The sequence below is a fragment of the Mastomys coucha genome, unplaced genomic scaffold (assembly GCF_008632895.1).
Source record: "Mastomys coucha isolate ucsf_1 unplaced genomic scaffold, UCSF_Mcou_1 pScaffold12, whole genome shotgun sequence".
Taxonomy (NCBI): domain Eukaryota; kingdom Metazoa; phylum Chordata; class Mammalia; order Rodentia; family Muridae; genus Mastomys; species Mastomys coucha.
In genome coordinates, this window is record NW_022196894.1 from 35,679,712 (window position 1) to 35,697,903 (window position 18,192).

Below are 18,192 nucleotides of genomic sequence, written 5' to 3' on the forward strand. Positions count from 1 at the left end.
CACACACACACACACACACACGCAAAAGACACTTAAGTGTGGGATTGGCACAAATGCTTCATATACTGCCAAGCAAATCAGACCAACTACTCTAGCAGGTCTCTCCCCCTTCCTAGTCTTTTCCTGTCCATTTGCACTTTCCTTTTCAAAGCAGAAGTGCGGAAACTGCATGGGGTCATGTGACAGATGCTCCAGCTAGATTTTAGCAGCTGGAAGAGGTTTCATTTTCTCCTCCGAACTCTCCAACTTTTTATGAACTTGTACTCCGGGAGAACATCTGAGAGGCCCTGATAGTCTCATGAAGTTTCTATGGCTAATTCTGGCAAAGCAAGGAGACCCTTTGTCATGTCAACAAAGCTGCTCTACTACAGAGCTATGGCAAATGGGGCTGCATATCCATCTAGGCAGAAGCAGGGCAGAGTGAGAGGAGGGATGGGGTGGGGTGGGGGCAAGAACAGAGACGACGGTGCCCACCCAGTTCCAACTAGTGAAACGATGCTGCATTAAGCTGACATGAATAGTTTTGCTATTGAACGTCAGTCCTTGCCAGAGCCCATGTTTTGCAGAAATTGTTTTACTTCACAAGGCTTTTAAAAAACATTTCAATGTATATTTTGTGCTGTTCAACCTAGAGACTCAGGCACAGGACTGCCTCTACTGTTTTTTGCAAATAACTTCCTTTTTTTTATTCGCATGCTAGGCTGAAGATGATCTGTTCCTTGGTTTTGGTGTGTAGAGAGATAGAATGGTTTATGGGAACGAGACTGGATTTGAGAGCTGGAGGCTAGGGCTAGGGCATAATCTTAGGGGCAATCATTATGCTAGGATCTCAAATCTGGAAGAACTTAGCATCAAGCTCTTTTTAGAGAGCCAAAAAAAAAAAGATAAAAAAGATAAGAAAAATAACCCACCAAAATTGCCAAGCAGTGCTTAAGAGCACTTGCTGTCCTTCCAGAGGACCAAAGTTTGGTTCCCAGAACCTATATTTGCTCATTCATAAGCACCTATAACTCAAGCTCCAGGAGATCCAGAACCCTCTTCTGGCATCCTTGGGCACCCACAGCATGCCCTCATACAGATGCATGCGCACGCACACACCAATTTTAAAATAAGTTTAATTGATTTAAAAATTGCTGTGCAATCACACAGCATCCTTAACACATGAGAGCTGAAAGTTTTCAACCAGTAAAAGGCATTCATTGGCCGAGAAGAATCTGTAGCGTGAAATTAGCCATGAGACTAACTCTTCAAAGGCTAGCTTGCCATACACATTCAGAAGACAATATGGAGGCAAGTCAAAGGTGAATGGTCCTAGCTACAATTTCCTAATGCTTCTCTATTTGGAGGCTATGTTAGTTTATGTCAACTTGACACAAGCTGGAGAGGAGGGACCCTCATTTGAGAAAATGCCTCAAGAAGATCAGGCTGTAAGGAAACCTGTAGGACATTTTCTTAATTAATGATTGATGAGGGGAGGGACCAGCCCATTGTGGGTGGTGCCATTCCTGGGCTGGTGGTCCTGGGTTCAATAAGAAAGCAGGCTGAGCAAGCCATGAGGAACAGACCAGTAAGCAGCACCCCTCCCTGACCTCTGCCTCAGCTCCTGCCTTCAGGCTCCCGCCCTGCTTGAGTTCCTGTCCTGACCTTTGATGATGAACAAAGATGTAGTAGTGGAAATCAAATGAACCCTTTCCTCTCCAAGTTGCATTTGGCCATGGTGTTACATCACAGCAATAGTAACCCTAACTAAAACAGTGGCAAACATTTTGTTGAGTATTTATTTATTTATTTATTTATTTTAATTGTTGTTGCTTAGGGTTTTTTGCCTTTTTTTTTTATAGTTTTGGGTTCATTGTTGTTTTAGACAGTAATCTTGTTATGTAGCCCACAACAGCCTCAAACTCAGCACCTTCATGCCTCAGTCTCCCATGGGCCACCATATAGGTGTTTTGTTGGCTTTTAAAGCTACATCTAAGTGTTCATGCTTCAAGAACATGGTCTATATTAAGACTTCATCCATCGTGAGTACATTCAGATCTGTGTGTCTGCTCACACGTTTATAAGAATGGACATGCCTGAGACCTTGTGTGGAGACTCTGCACAGGCCAATGTGGTTATCTTTCCCAAAAGTCATTATGACTGATGACAGCATAAACAGTTCTACTTCATTTGAAAGAAATACATGTCATCCCTGTGCCAGGCCTTGCAGCTGGTCCCTCTGCCTGCAGCACCCTCTCTTGGCCTTACTTGAGTAGAGAATATGGAGACTCACAGACCAGGTCAGTTTGTGTCCTTTCCCAACTCACTTGTCACTGGTGCTCCCACGGAGCTTTTTCTGAATCTCAAATGCCCCTGCATTTATTACATGCAACTGAAAATGCCAACACCTGAACAGAAATGGTGAGGACAGATGTCCGCAGAGGCTTAAACCTGTTGTGGGTGCTGAGTTAGCGTCAGTTAGCCCAAAGAAATGCTTCCCTAGAGGAAGTGCCCTTCATTGTTGACCTTGACTTCTGCAATCAGGCACACTCACTGCGAGGGAGGGCGTGAGGGAATGGCTTTGAGCACCACAAACTAGACAGCCTTCCCACACTGGCAGATCCTTCCACCAGTGTCCCTGGCAGGTTACTTCCTCTCCCTCACTCCTGCACTTCTCACTGAAAGGACAGAGCTGGGCAGAGCTGCAGCAGTCGGGAAGGCTCTTCTGCATTGCGGCTCAGGGCCGTGTGAGACAAAGAGAGAGATTGCCACCTATTGACAGATATATCACCTGCAAAGGGAACACTTGTATAACCAGAGCCTCCTCCAACTCTGTGCTCTATGAAAGGCCCTCCAGGGGTTTCTGGGACCTTTGCATTTTGTATCCTGTCAGTTCCGCTCTGGCGGTACCTTTCCACTGTCATTGAGACAGGGAAGAATGGGGACATGACAGTCCAAGGTGACGGTGACAGCATTTCGGAGGGAAAACTGAAAATAAATCACCCCCCGTGGTGACAGTCACTTCCTGTTACACAGCGTGACTCAGTTAATTCTCAAGACAATTCTAACCTTCAATATTTTATGTTTGTACTGGAGGAAAAAGGTTGCAAGAGAATATCTCACTCGTGGCAAATAAAGAAGAGGGTTGGGCATGAGAGTTTCATATGGGATCTAAACATCTAATGCACTCAGCATTTTATCCTTACACTTGCTGTTATAAACATCCACATTCCCATTATAATTGCCCTAACCTTAGCCATATGTAAGAGTAAACCAAACATAGAGGAATCATTTGCCTTTGGTTGGAGGAATATCCAACTCTCTCAGTTTTCGTTACTGGGCCTCTAAGGTCAGCTTCCTCACCTCTAAAACAGGGATAGTATGACATGGGAATTAGGAACTTATATAGTGCTTAAGTAGCATCAGCCATCGTTGGTCACTTAGAGGGAGGCCAGGGGCTTGTAAATGGGTGCTTAGTTACCTGTGGGCTGAATTTTGTTTTGTGTTTTGTTTTGTTTTGTTTTGTTTGGGGAACTTAGGCAAATTATTTGGCCTTTTGGAGCCTCCAATTGCTCATTTGTAAAATGGAGCTAATAATAATATGCATGGTCTTATCAGGCTAGCCATGCAGTAAGGTGAAATTCTGCGTGTGAAAACATTCACATTTTTAATTGCACTCTTCAAGTATTAGTTGTTAGGGCACAAGAAAAGAGGTATTCTTCTCCAGACATATGTCTGTGAACTACTTCTGCAAATGACTTGTGTTGTATTCGGACTCCACATAACAGTGTTTATTAGTAATATTTATCAAAGTGGGAGGTAGGAAGGGGATATCTCATTGGGTAAAACACTTGTGGCCAAGCCTGATGACCAGAATTCGATCCCTGGAACTCACCCAATGGAAAGAGACACCCCCCCCCCACACACACACACACACACTCACCCACTAGTTGTCCTCTGATCTCCACATGCTTGCCCTGACAGGCGTACCCCTCCCACACACTAATAAGTAAACAATACACATACACATGAGACAAGATGAGACTCTGAATGCTGCAAGATCTTCTCCGAGCAGCCCTGTAAGATGTTCCCATTGATCACAATCTCCCCCGCTCCCCATTTACTCCTGCTCCACAAATGAGGAAATGTGTATGTAGCTTGAAGGATCAGAAGGACTAGTTAAGCACCTACTGGGAATATTTTTAGTTTTTCCTTGAACGCAGACATATGCCCAAGCTCACTGTTGTGTGCATTTATGTATCTAGCTCCTGTGACGGACCCAGAGGTTAAAGTGTTCAGATCAGGGAAGTTGAAGAGCCCACTGGAGTTATCTTTTACAACAATCGGCCATCTCTTTTACTATTCCCTTCTAGCTCTGCTTTTTGTTCGGAGACACAGCTCCCACAAGAGGGAGGGCCCTGTCTGTCTGAAGAGTTTGCTCAATTTTATTCCCCCTCTCTGTTTAGGAAACAAAGATCTAAATCCATCCTCAAACCTTCTGGGAATTACTTCCTCTTTTCTTCACTGTCTGCCAGCTTTTTTGAATTCTCCTTAGCAACATTTTTTAAAAAATTAGTTTAGCAACCGCATGTAAGCCAATGAGATCTGAGCATGCAAATGAGTTCTAGACCAATGAGAGCACTGCATGGCGCGCAAGGAGGCTTATGGGAAACTAGAATAAGCTGGAGTTTGCAGAGCAGCCTCCAGGTGGCAGCAGAGCAGCTATTTTGGACCCATCTTACCTCTCAAGCTTCTACTTAGTTTTTTTTTTTTTTCGTGTGTGTGAGGGGAGGGGTTGCGGGTGTGTGTGGTGTGTGTGTTTGTGTGTGTGGGGGGGTGTCTGTCCTGTTCTTGGTTCCCCCTTTAAAGAAATTTACTGTTACAGTAAGCCTTGTAGGTATGAGTTCTTTCGATACACTGTAGACAAGGGCTGGAAACATGGACTTTGCCGTTATCCCCGTCATTCCTTGGTTTCTTCTGTCTTTTTTGTTTTGTAACCGGCTCCAGCCCCGTAGTGTAGGCCTGGAAGCCTTGGGTGATTCAGCCTTCCCAGCCTACTGGAACAGAGGACCCAGGGGAATCCCTGTCTTTGTTTATCCATCACTACCACAGAGCTGGGAGACGGGGTGGAGGGCGAATGACGTGGGAGTAAAGGAATGTACCACCAACAAACCAGGTCTATCAAAATCCACATGTGGCATACAGACCTTCCTCTCCCTGCAGTTCTGTAACATCTGTCTGAACAGGAAACCTAACCGGCAAGAGGACTGAGGGCCATTCTTCTCTGTTTGGGGTGGGATTGGTCCTCTTTGTCTTGTAGCCTGGGCACATACACAGAGTGGCTGAATATCATAGCATATCCATAAGCTAGCCATCCTATCCCCTTCCAGATGGTATTGCTGTGAACACTTTGATGTTAAGATGTCTGGACGTGTCTCCAGTGTTGCCATTTCTTCCTAGCTTAGACTTCTCATCCTTAAAGAACCAGTTAAGGCGGAGAATCTTCAGAAAGTGCCATCTGATTCTCTCGTACACACCTGCTCCCTGGAGCACCCATTGTGGCCCTTCTGTATATATGTTCCTCCCTGAGACAGAGTTCATGAGAAAATGCCCTAAGCATAGCCCTTAGCATAGTGCTAGCTTCATCAGAGATGATCAATCTGTATTATTTTTAAACGAGGAAGGACACAAAAAAGTCACTTTTGCTTTGCTCTTAGGGTAGCAATCTTCAGCGCCTGGACCTGAGCCAGAACAGTGCCTGGGAGTTTGATGCTACACAGGAGTCCCAAGCCTGAAAAGTCTTTACCACCATTGGTTCATCCTGTGGTGGGCTCATCTTAGTAATGTGGCTTCCTTTATGATCTGTGTTTTAGGAGGAACCAAGGAGCAAATCCAAGATCTGCGCCAATGTGTTTTGTGGAGCTGGCCGGGAATGTGCCATCACGGAGAAGGGGGAGCCCACATGCCTCTGCATTGAGGTGAGTCCTGATGTCAGGCATGGAGGGTTGTGACTGTTGGGGGCAGGGGGTTGAGAACTAGTTCGGTAGGAAATGCACTTACTGAAGTCCTAGCCTCCAAACCTACACATATGCCTGGTATGGGGGCAGGAGTCTGTGACCACAGTACTGGGGGCGAGGAGGCAAATCTATGGAGTTCATTGTCCAGCCATTCTAGCCAAATCATGCGCTCCAGACATAGTGAGAACTCTATCTCAGAAAATTATACCAAGAACAACCAAAGACAACACAATATGAATCTTTGGCCTCTATACACACATGAACACCAAAAAAGAAAAAAAAATTTTAAATGATGTTAGCAAGAAAATAGATCTAATGTGGTTGTTCATCAGCATGTGAACAGATGATGAAACTGTGATACAACATATAGACAATGAAATATTATTCAGGCCTAGAGAGATGACTCAGTGGTTAAGAGCACTGACTGCTTTTCCAGAGGTCCTGAATTCAATTCCCAGCAACCACCTGGTGGCTCACAACCATCTGTAATGGGATCCGATAAATACATTTGAGCTGCATTTAAACACACCGGAAGAGGCCATTGAATCCCTCACAAATGTTGTGAGCCACCATGTGGTTGCTTGGAATTGAACTCCAGTCCTCTAGAAGAGCAGTCACTGCTTTTAACCACTGAGCCATCCCTCCAGCTCCTCCTACCCACCCCCCTTTTTTTAAGATTTATTTATTTTATGTATATGAGTATACTGTAGCTGTCTTCAGACACACCAGAAGAGGGCATCAGATCCCATTACAGATGGTTGTGAGCCACCATGTGGTTGCTGGGATTTGAACTCAGGAACTCTGGAAGAGCAGTCAGTGCTCTTAACCACTGAGCCAACCCAACAACTTTTCTAAACATAAGAGTTTCTCCTATTTTATACAAAATACTATTTCTTCTACACATAGGTCTATGCAATTTACTTTGGTGGGCTTTGGCAGCCACCCAGAGCAATAAAGATTTTTTAGCTCATTTTTAAACAACTGCATATATAATATTTAGAGATGTAAATGTATTCATTCATTTCCTTAGAGATGGATATTTAAGTGGTTCTCTTGGTTGTTTGCCACCATAACAATAGTATCATTTTACAAATACCCTTTATTTCTCAGAATTGATGGCCTCTGGGTGGCTGCTGGGTCAAAGGATATGCAAATTTTTAAATTATCAGACAAAATGTCAGCTTTGAAGTTTTGTTTTAAAATGGCATTTGAAAGGCAAAATAAGCCTTTGAGAAATAAGCAAGACTTTAATAAATTTTCATTCTTAATGTAAATGTAAATACACTGGCATGAGGGCTTTTCTTTTCTCGCTTCTATCAAGCTGCCCTATATCCTGGAAATGGGCTATACCCTGATTCATTGCATCTGAAGGAAAAATGTAGCAACTGAAAATCTAAAACCTGATCCCATTAGGATCCCTTCACCCTGGAGATCTGCATTAGAAGGATGCTGACCGCCATGTGATGGCATAAATTAGACTAAAAATCTGACTCCTAGGCTCAGCTTGTCCATGGTAACTGTGCAATTCTAACCACACAAATTCCCAGGAGTTGCTGTAAAGATAAGCCCATGTTGGTTTTGCCTAGCATGGCAAATATTTGAGCACCAGCAGTCAATGTCGGCTGGATGAGTAAGTGAAGTTCACCTTTCTTGCCTTAGAGGGGTTGGAGCCACTTCCTGGCTCCAGACTCTGGTTCTTTTTACACGTTTGTTTTTGTTTTTGTTTGTTGTTTTTTTCCCCCTTCATACCTTGAGTAACTCTAGTCTACCTACAAGCTGAATGAACTTTATTCCATATTTCTGTCCATAAGCCTTTCACTCTCTCTGTCAGCCTTACAACACCGGTTGTGAAATTAGGACAAAAGCTGAATGGCTCCCAAATACTACAGAGAAGTCCTTGTAATTAGGGCCTGGAAGAATCGGGGTGTGTGTGTGTGTGTGTGTGAGAGAGAGAGAGGGAGGGAGGGAGGAAGGAGAGAGGGAGAAGGAGGGAGGGAGAGAGAGAGAGAGAGAGAGATTGATTCCATGAGCTCCCACTGTTTTGTGTCATGGAATGTAGGATTAGTCTGTTTCTGTTTCTATAACAAAATGCCTGAGCTAGGCACTTTTCTAAATCATAGATGTGTACACTTCTCACAGTTTTGGAGGCTGTGAGGTGCAAGATGAAAGCAAATTCATTTATTGTCTGGTGAGGGCCTGGTCTCTTCTTGCAAGTGAACATTTGAACATTGTATTCTCACAAGGAAAGACTATAAGGGCCAAAGGCATAAATGCTCTGTGGACTCCCTTTTGCAAAGGCCTTAATTCTGTTCATGAGGAAGAGCCCTGGTAAGTTCATCCCCTGCTGGAGGCATACCCTCTTCATACTATTGCCATGGGGATCCCGAGCAATACAACTGTTACAGCAACAGCAGGTGTTTGTGTACTCACACCGGACCAGGATAGACAGAGGAGCATGGAGAACTTGGGGTAATAGGGTGTCTGTTGTATCAAGTAGAGTCACTGATGACCAGAACTGGGGTTCCCTGGGCTCTGGTACTGTACAGTCTCTGTCACGGATGGTGGTTTGTCAGGTGGTCACCTGACAAGATGGCTGGGTGAGTGCTCCTGTGATGGCCTCCATGGCTACACAAACACCCTCCTGCTGGTCTGTTTCAGCAATGCAAACCTCACAAGAGGCCTGTGTGTGGCAGTAATGGCAAGACCTACCTCAACCACTGTGAACTTCATAGAGACGCCTGCCTCACTGGATCCAAGATTCAGGTTGATTATGATGGACACTGCAAAGGTAAGGCATACTGTCATCCCTGAGTGGCAGGTCTTATGACGGGGAGACAGAGGCAGAAGCCAGAGCAGTGTGGCCTGGCTCCATCTTACCAAAGTCCACAACTCGCCAGAGCTGCGCAGTGCCAGGAGACAGCCCTGCTGGGTCTTCTTTCTTTTTCTTGGTTCTTCTTGAGGCAGCGGAGGGGGAAGAGTACCGACGGGGGTAAGATTTAGTCTTATAAGAGAATTGGGGTTGCTGTATAATAATAAAACGTTTTCCTATCTCAGTTTTTTTTTTTTATTTTAGATATTTTCTTTATTTACATGCGAATTTCTCCTTTCCCAGTTTCCCCTCCAAAAAACAAAAAAACAAACAAAAACAAACCCCTGTTGCCTCCCCCCTCCCCACGCCTGCCACCCCGCCCTCTCCCATTTTCTGGCCCTACACTGGGGCATAGAACCTTCACAGGGCCGAGGTCCTCTCCTCCCACTGATGATCGATTTTGCAATCCTCTACCATACACATGCTGCTTGAACAATCAGACCCCTCTATGTGCAGTCCTTGGTTGGTGGTTGAGACCCTGGGAACTGCTTCCATAGCTGACCTGCCTTCTGAGTTCCTCTGAGGCAGGGGGAAAAAAAACCATTTAGCACCTCATCCTAAAACAGCAGGAGATTAAGTGAAGCAGTCTTTGTTCTATCTCTGCAGGAATTGCGCTGTTCTGACTTTCAGCCTGCTAGTTGAAGTCACAGGAAGAAAAGGAGACACTTTGAAAAGTGATTTTAGTGTTTTTTTTTCTAAGTTGTAAGATGTTTCCTATGAAAGCTCTCTAAGGAAAAAGAGGAAAGGGCTTGTAAAAAAAAGGGGGGGGGATACAAGGTCTAAGAAAAGGGAGGTAAGGGGAATGTTCTCTTTGTCTTCAGTACTTACACATCTTGCAACATGATCACATGGTAAAAAGTTCATCACAAGTTTACACATAAATTCAAATCATAAGTCAAATAAATTTACAACAGATAATAGAGTGTCTGTTGTTGTATCAAGTAGAGTCGAGTCACTGATGACCAGAACTGGGGTTCCCTGGGCTCTGGTGCCGTACAGGCTCCATCCGATGGTGGTTTGTCAGGTGGTCACCTGACAAGATGGCTGGGTGAGTGCTCCTGTGAGTGCGTAAGGCCTCCATGGCTACACAAACACCCTCCTGCTGGTCTGTTTCAGCAATGCAAACCTCACAAGAGGCCTGTGTGTGGCAGTGTGTACATGTGCATCCACTAGGAATAATTATCTGGCTAAAGATTCACCACTTGTCACAGCTCCATAGGTTCATGGAGAGTGAAAAAACATAAGTAAGTTATTAGTGAAATTTTGTATAGATACACCAGTCAATATTTTATCTTCTGTCCTAACACCTATAATAAATCATTAGTCCCCTTTTTATGACCTTTGATTAACAGTTTTATAACTTTTTGAATGTGCTCTGAGTAGTAGAATGCCTGCTTACTATCTCAGAAGCAATTAACTGGTGACACATGGGAGATTGACAGAATTCTCATTGCAGTTTTTACTATCAGAAGAGACCTAATAGTAGTCCTATTATAAAAGAGCTTAATAAAAACTGATAAAATTTTAGGAATTCTTATAGGATCATCATTAAGAATTAAGAAGTCATCTATTTGTCTATATAGCTTCCCTACAAGGCAGTAAGTACATCTTTGTTGTTTCTGCAGAGATCTGCTCAAAAGGGTGGACTAATATGTAGTGATAGTTAAATATATTTGATAATATCAGGAAAAGCATATTAATAGCAGGAATCTTTTCTAAAGTGGATTTCTCCTGGGCCTTGCCTATCAGAGCAAATCCATCATGGATTTTTAATCCAAAGCGAACCCATCTCAGGAAGATCACCTGCTAGTTATTAGTTTGTCCTATGTCGGCTCCTGGGAGGGGAGACCACCTCACTTGTTGGAGATGCTCCCTCCTAATATTCATGAGCCTGCTAGGTTTGACCTAACTGGATGGGGCCTTTATCCTATGTTCCCTGCATCATACCTGGGCCTGCTTTCAGTATATCTGCAGAGAGTAGGTAAGGTGACTGCATCAATAGTCCACAATGGCAAAAAGATCCTTAAAGGACTTCCATACCTTCTAGGGAAAAAAAAATAGGTCAATTTCTCCCTACCCTGCTTTTTAAATTAGAGCATTTCTCAACCCAGCAATATTTTGTTCTCCTTTATTTTACACTCTTACCATTTTCCAGGGTTGGAAAAATGGATTTCCGAGGATGATTGGTAATTAGTCACCAGACCTTTCCAAGTTTATAGCCTGCCCAGACAGTCCATCCTTGACTTCCTGGAGAAAAAAAAAACAACAACAACAGCAAAGCTTTGTCCCAGATACCAGTCTCCTCTCCAGCCTCTGTACAGAGTGAATCTCCATGTGAAATTTCAAAACCCCAGGAACTGCTCAAGCCAGCAGGAAGGAATATAAATCTAGAAGGGCAATCCCTTGTCCACAGACAGGAAGGATCCCCATCCTTAGACCCTGCAAGAAAGAAAAGCTCAGGATTTAAGGCAGGGGACTGGAGCGATGGCTCAGTGGTTAAAGCACTGACTAACTCTTTCAGAGGACCTGAGTTCAGTTCCCAGCACCCACACGGAAGCTAACAACCGTCTGTAACTCCAGTTCCAGGGGATGTGATGCTCTCTTCTGACCTTCAGGCACAAAGCAAGCATACTGGCACACAGACAGACATGCAGGCAAAACACCCATACACATAAAATAAAAATAAACAAGTCAAAAGGAAGGGAGGGAGGGAGGGAGGAAGGAAGGGAGGGAGGGAAAAAGGAAGGAAGGAAGGGAGGGAGGGAGGAAGGAAGGAAGGAAGGAAGGGAGGGAGGGAGGGAGGAAAGGAAGAAGGAAGGAAGGAAAGAAGAAAGGAAGGGAGGGAGGAAGAAAGGAAGGAAGAAAAGGAGGAAGGATTTAAGCTAAAATGATGACAAACAAGGTTGCAAGACTTCACAGTTTTAATCCTAGAAACATTTTCTTTTATTCTTCCCTTTTCATTACACATCTTCTCCTTTTGGCTTACAGAGAAGAAGTCTGTGAGTCCATCCGCCAGCCCTGGTAAGTGCCTGGCCTTTCTGCAGTGTATGAGCATCTTAAGGTGGAGATTTTTCATGGAGAAAGCACCTTGCCATCCACAGGTCCTGCTGAGCTGCCAAGGCCATCTGTGGGTCAGGACTTTTGATCTAGATCTGGTCTGAGCACAACACAGCTCAGTAAAACCATAAAACTGCATTTTTAAGATGTTCGTTTGTTTTGGAGTCCACTGGTCAGAGGAGCTGTCTGGGTCTGAATGCTGGCTGTTCTGCATTTTTGCTGATTAGTGACCTCACTGTAGGGACAGCCAGTGAGCCCTCCCTTCAGGGCCTTGTAAGACAAGTTCAAATTGTGGACCTATTGAATTCAGCAGACACACATCTTTTTGAAAGAGGATAGTTGGGAATCCCAGTATGGAGACTGCCAGAGCTTTCTATTAAACATATATTAAAATCTCAACATGGTTTATAGTCCCAGACCTCACAGTAACCCTGTGAGTCTCACTGTAATTACTTTAGAGTTAAGGTATAAAGGCTCAGAGAATTAAGCCCTCTCCCCTAAATCACATAGTTAGGAAAGGCAAAGTGGGAAATGTTTACTCCCTGGCCCTGCACCCTCTTCACGACCTAGCACAGGCTGTCTTCCAGGAATTTCCTTTGGCCAGAGCTATCTCTACCCTGCCTCTTTACCCACTTGATTCCCACCTGCCACTCCCACATGGCTTGTAACAGCGCCCAGAGCAGGGCTGAGGCTTGGTCCTTCCTTGGCCCCGTTTTCTGTTGTTTATAACAAAGGGTAGTGGGAGAACATTTTGAAAGGCTTAGACTGGGATGGGAGAAAAGCAGCAATCCAGCAACATGAATGACTGTAATGTTAATACCTTCAGCTCATCTCAGAGCCAAGAGTGTTTTTCTCCCTTGTTCCCTAATATTCATGAAAATATCCTTTATTTCTCTTCCTTATTTTTTTCTTAGATAACAGCTCCTCTGTTTCAAGTGTCTAAGTTTCTAGTCCAGTGGTCTTCAGCCATCCTATTACTGAGACTATTTAGGGCAGTCCCTCATGCTGTGGTGACCCTCAAGCATAACATTATTTTTGCTGCTACTTCATAACTGTAACTTTGCTACTGTTGTGAATCATAATGTAAATATTTGATATGCAGCCCCCAACCTAGTCTTTATAGGTGTTTTACACGCATGAGCGTGACTCCTGGGGTGGACACATTTCTGTACTCCAAATCATAATGTAAATATCTGATATGTAGCCCCCAACCTAGTCTTTATAGGTATTTTACATGCATGCGCGTGACTCCTGGGGTGGACACATTTCTGTACTCTGATGCAATAATCCTGCCTTCCTGGATGCTTTGAAGACTGAATAGGGTAGCACATGCAGAGCTGAGTGGCACGAGGCTCCATGCAGGCAGGGGCTGCTGATGACCCCAGGGTTCACCTCCTCACACCCACCTCACATCCCCCTCCTCCCTGCAGTTGTCTGCTATCAAGCTAACCGTGATGAGCTCCGACGTCGCATCATCCAGTGGCTGGAAGCCGAGATCATTCCAGACGGCTGGTTCTCTAAAGGCAGTAACTACAGTGAGATCCTAGACAAGTACTTTAAGGTAAGCCGAGCCGAGGCCAATCGTGTTCAGTCCTAGGGAAAGGAGGAAGCCATCTCAGGGCTCCTTAGAGTTCCTGAGTGTGTCCTTCCACCAGTCATGTTATGGAGCTGTGAAAGGTACCTTGTGACCTGCTTGACTGGTGGGTTGGCAGCAGTTGACCTTTGGGATCCAACATGAATGTGCTCTTCATTCCTTTAAAACTACCGAAGTCTCAAGGAGCTACCATGGGAAATGTGGCCAGGCTTTTTCCTGCCCAGTGTAACACTTCAAATGCTGGTATAGAGCACTTTCTGCTCTACCAGACCTACTTCTTCTTTCCTGCCCAGCTTGCCATTTCTCCACATCACTAACTTAGCCATTCACCGCTTCTTGGTCTGAGAAGAAGCAAGGAATACGTGGGACTAGAAATAATCTAAATCCTCATAATGTGGCTGCCTACCATATTACCATGTCTATCATAGAAGAGGTAGTTCCATTGGAGGTCGAGACAGGTACTGATTTTAAAGAAGGAATGAGTGAGGAACTTGTGTTTGGTAGGGGTTATATGCACCATACGCAGAAACCATGGGAAGAAACAGTTAAAGGAACTCTGCTAGCTAAGAATCTAAACGCATGCCTACAGTGTTTCCAACACACAGACACTCCCTGTACTCAGCCACACATTCAGATACTGCTTGCCCACAGAAGCACCAAGCCCCTGCGTTTTCCCAGATGCACATAATGAGGTCAGTGCTTCAGGTACCTATTCCAGTGCCTGTTCACAAAGCCTGCCATCCCTACAATCAGCCATCAAGAACTTAGGGTAGCTCCATACATGCTGGAAGCTCTTGGGCTCCTCTCCCCCAAGTCTGTTTCATTCCATAGTCTATGGATCCTTTAGCTGGCGTTATGGGTACCCACAGATGAAGAGATGCTGGTTTGGGTTGAAATAAATGTTTGATCATTTAAAGCAATGTTCCTCAACCTTCCTCATGTACAACCCTTTAATGAGGTTCCTCGTGTTGTAGTGACCCCAGCCATAAAATGATTTTCATTCCTGCTTTATAACTGTAATTTTGCTACTGTTATGAATTATAATGTAAATATCTACGTAATCGTGAATATCTAGGCAACCCCAAAGGGTCATGACTCACAGATTGAGAACTGCTGATTTAAGGCATCTCCTGCATTACTGGATAAAAGTTTTCTCTACTGCGACAGAGATTTAAACTCTGGACTCCTAGTTTTTGATATTACACTGCGGAGAAAGCATAGGTCTTCCCACTCTCTGCACGCAATCTCTCGGCCATTGCCAAAGCACCGAAGGCAGAGGCGGGTCTTCTACAGAAAACCGCATCTCTTCACTGAGCAGGAGAGTCAGATGGGAGCAGAAAGTAACAAAAGGAAGATGGTTTGGAGATGGTCGGCTGCCAAGTCTGATGATCTGCGCCCAATTCCCAGGTCCCACATGGTGAAAAAGGAAAACCAAGTCTCACAAGTTGTCCTTTGACCTTCACATACATCTTATGTTATGACACCCCCACTTACATACACACACATACATACACACATAAACAATAAATAAGTGTAATTTTAATTTTTTTTTTAAGAAAATTGTTTTTCCCCCCGAAGCCAAATGAGTAGTGTCTGCAAGGTTCATTGTAAGTCGTCACTATATCCCGTCCTTGCCACACAGACTTGTTGGGCACAGGACACTATTTCCAAGGAGCCACTTGGGACCTGGTAATCATTTGTAGATGGCACCTGGCCTCGGGCACTTCTGATACCTGCTATTAAATCTGACTGCCAAGTACCCGTCCCCAAGCAGAAACACTCTTGGAGTCTCCTAGCACCGTCCCAGTATGGCCGCTTGGGAAAGCAGCTTTTCTCTTGAGTACTGTACTCAAAAAGCTTGCTTGCCGCTTACAAACACACAGCTCCTCTTCCAAGACATCTGAGGAAGATGCCAGCCATCCTAGTAGGTCCACAGCTGCCTGTAGGTGAGAGGCCTGATGTGTCAGAGCCTAGTTCTTCATCCTAGCTGGCTTTTCTCACACCAGATAGCTGAACGGCAAATCTAACCAGAATATGAATAAGGCCCAGACTGCCTTTCTCCTCCAAATCTAATCAGAATGTGAATAAGGCCCAGACTGCCTTTCTCCCCCAGACACCATTCCTTTCTTTCTTTTTCCTCTTTTTTCTTTTTTTCGATTTTTCCAGGACAGGGTTTCTCTGTGTAGCCCTGGCTGTCCTGGAATTCACTCTGTAGACCAGGCTGGCCTCGAACTCAGAAATCCGCCTGCCTCTGCCTCCCAAGTGTTAGGATTAAAGGCGTGCGCCACCGCCGCCTGGCCAGACACCATTTCTTTGATGAACAGAGAACAGAATAAAAATGGAGGCTGGTAGGGAGAGCCTTCCGTCCCCATGCTATTCACACCCTGTGGTGTTAGATGGGAGCCTCTTGGAGGCTGGCACTGAGACTGGAAACAGCTTTCCTACCTCCTGACCGCTAGCACCATACACCCCATTGCCTCCACTGCTTCATGTGAGTGAGTGCCGGGCTCAACCCACCTCTTCCCAACACTAAATTAACATGCGAGGATGGTTCCCAAGCACGGGTCTCAAAGCACTCCTCTTGCTTCCTTTCTATAGTCACAAAACCAGAAAGGGGAAATGTCACTGTCTCAGAAATAGAGCCACAGAGACGGGCCTTTGCAACGAGTTGGTTGAGTGAATCATGCCAGATTCTGGCCAGACATCGAAATGCCACTGGGTTTAATGCTATTTCTAGGCAGGTACCAGACTTGAGTACTAGAAATGAGGCTGCCAAGAGCTGGGATGGCCCCTTAGTTCTAGGCCCGTGTTCTGGTTCCCTGATGGTTGAAGGGGGTACACAAAACGCCGGCTTTTAAGAGCCCGCTGGACTGTAAGTACCAGGTCCAGAGCGCCCAGTCAACAGCCGTGCAGCCACAGCGGGACCCTTGCTTTCTCTTCGCTCACTCTTGTCACCCGACAGATGATAGGGTTTGTTCTAGTTGTCCTCAGGAAAGTGCTCTGGTCCTCGGAACGCTCCTCGATTAAGCTTATGGAATTGCATATCCTTAATTAATCAAAACCTCACGAGTGACTTATGGGGAGAGTTCCTCAGAGCAAGTGTACTGTGAGGGCATAAAGAACACCTGAGAGAGCGATGTTCCTGAGAATCAGGACAAGAGTGATAAGCAGGTTCTAAGCAAAGGATTAATGGTCGTTTCATGGATTTGCCTCACTGTTTACGCCATGGAAATTTTACAGCACGGGACTCCTGGCAGCCATGAAAGGAGAAAAAAATGGTTATGCTTTTTACCCTTACCTAGGAGGCTAGGCGGACATTTCTTCTAGACTCTCTTCCACAGTGTAAAGAACCAACCTGAAAGCAACATGGAGATGCTGATCATTTCGCAGAACAGCCTTCAGGGAGTGTGGGAAATGAGTGGGTACCACTGGACCTAGTTAGGAGAGCAGCTGCCTCTAACATGGCATTTGACCTAAACCTTAGGACTGATGCCTCCTCTTGTTGCTAGGACTTAGGCATCTCGAAGAGTTGCAGGTGGCTGACATCTTGGTTCAGCCTCTTTCTTGAAAGGGAATAATGCTTGACCTCATCACTCCCTGTTCAGTTGTGTTCTTTGGGGTATCAACAGGTCATCTCCCTGCACAGTATGGCCGAACGACCTGTGCACACATCTGCACTGGGGCGCCAGTGTAGGGTATAGGGGAAAGGGAGTTGGTCTGAAACAGTAAGACAGACTTCTCTGAGTCTCAGAGGGAGCTTGGAAGATCACTTGCACTTGCTACTGCCCCTGAGCAGCTTGCTAGAGCCAGAGAGCCTGGGTTTCACCTCCTACATTCTAAGTTACTGCTTAATATAATGCCACAGCTTGCTATGTGTTCACTAGGGTATGAGACAGTGGCTTTACCAATGGCCCGAATCCAGGTCTCCAGGACAGTGTCAGGGACTGGGTCAGACATATCTGTTCAGGCTGCCCTCCTGATCAGGATCCATACTGAAAAACCCATCCCCCACAGCTTCTGTCCAGGCATCTTCACACGCTCATCTTGGAGTAGCACTTCCTCATTGGGGTACCCAGGGATCTGAGCCATTACTACTGCGGGCGAGGGTAGAGTTGGAGTGTGCCAAGAGTAAGATGAACTGAGGGGTCAGGCCAGACGGTGCACCGATACAACTGGGGCTCTCTAAGCACTCCTGACAGGTCTCTTCCTCTCTCTCTAGAGCTTTGATAATGGGGACTCTCACCTGGACTCCAGTGAGTTCCTGAAATTCGTGGAGCAGAATGAAACAGCCATCAACATCACCACTTACGCAGATCAGGAGAACAACAAGCTGCTCAGGTAAGGAGTGGGGGCTTGGGCCTACGGTCCCCAGGGAAGGTTGCCTGAGAGGGGGCGGGATTTGAACCCTTCCCAACATCAAAGGGACTGCCAGGGCCGATGTGAAAGAAACAGAAAAGTGAAATTTCTCTCCCAATCTATTCTGTGAACATTACAAAACTGGAATCTCAAGCCACATTGATATCTGATCAAGCAGTTACTGTTTGGGATCAGAACTCGCAAGGAAAACAGGGTGTAATTTCAGAATAAATTATCAAGGTCATGGCTTATCTACATTGCTTCTGGGCATTCTATTGTTGGGCTTCTGAAGGAACTGTGTTGATGTGTTCGCTAGTTAC

At 45.3% G+C, this 18,192-nt stretch overlaps 1 protein-coding gene across 1 annotated transcript in view; it reads left to right on the plus strand.

Moving 5' to 3' along the window:
- Fstl1 (follistatin like 1) overlaps positions 1-18,192 on the plus strand; it is a 54,419-nt gene that overhangs the window by 26,714 nt on the left and 9,513 nt on the right. Inside the window, exons 3-7 of the mRNA XM_031363848.1 lie at positions 5,853-5,957; positions 8,655-8,784; positions 11,854-11,886; positions 13,353-13,483; positions 17,736-17,854. Of these exons, the coding sequence (XP_031219708.1) occupies positions 5,853-5,957; positions 8,655-8,784; positions 11,854-11,886; positions 13,353-13,483; positions 17,736-17,854 (518 nt within the window). The remainder of the gene's footprint in view (positions 1-5,852; positions 5,958-8,654; positions 8,785-11,853; positions 11,887-13,352; positions 13,484-17,735; positions 17,855-18,192) is intronic.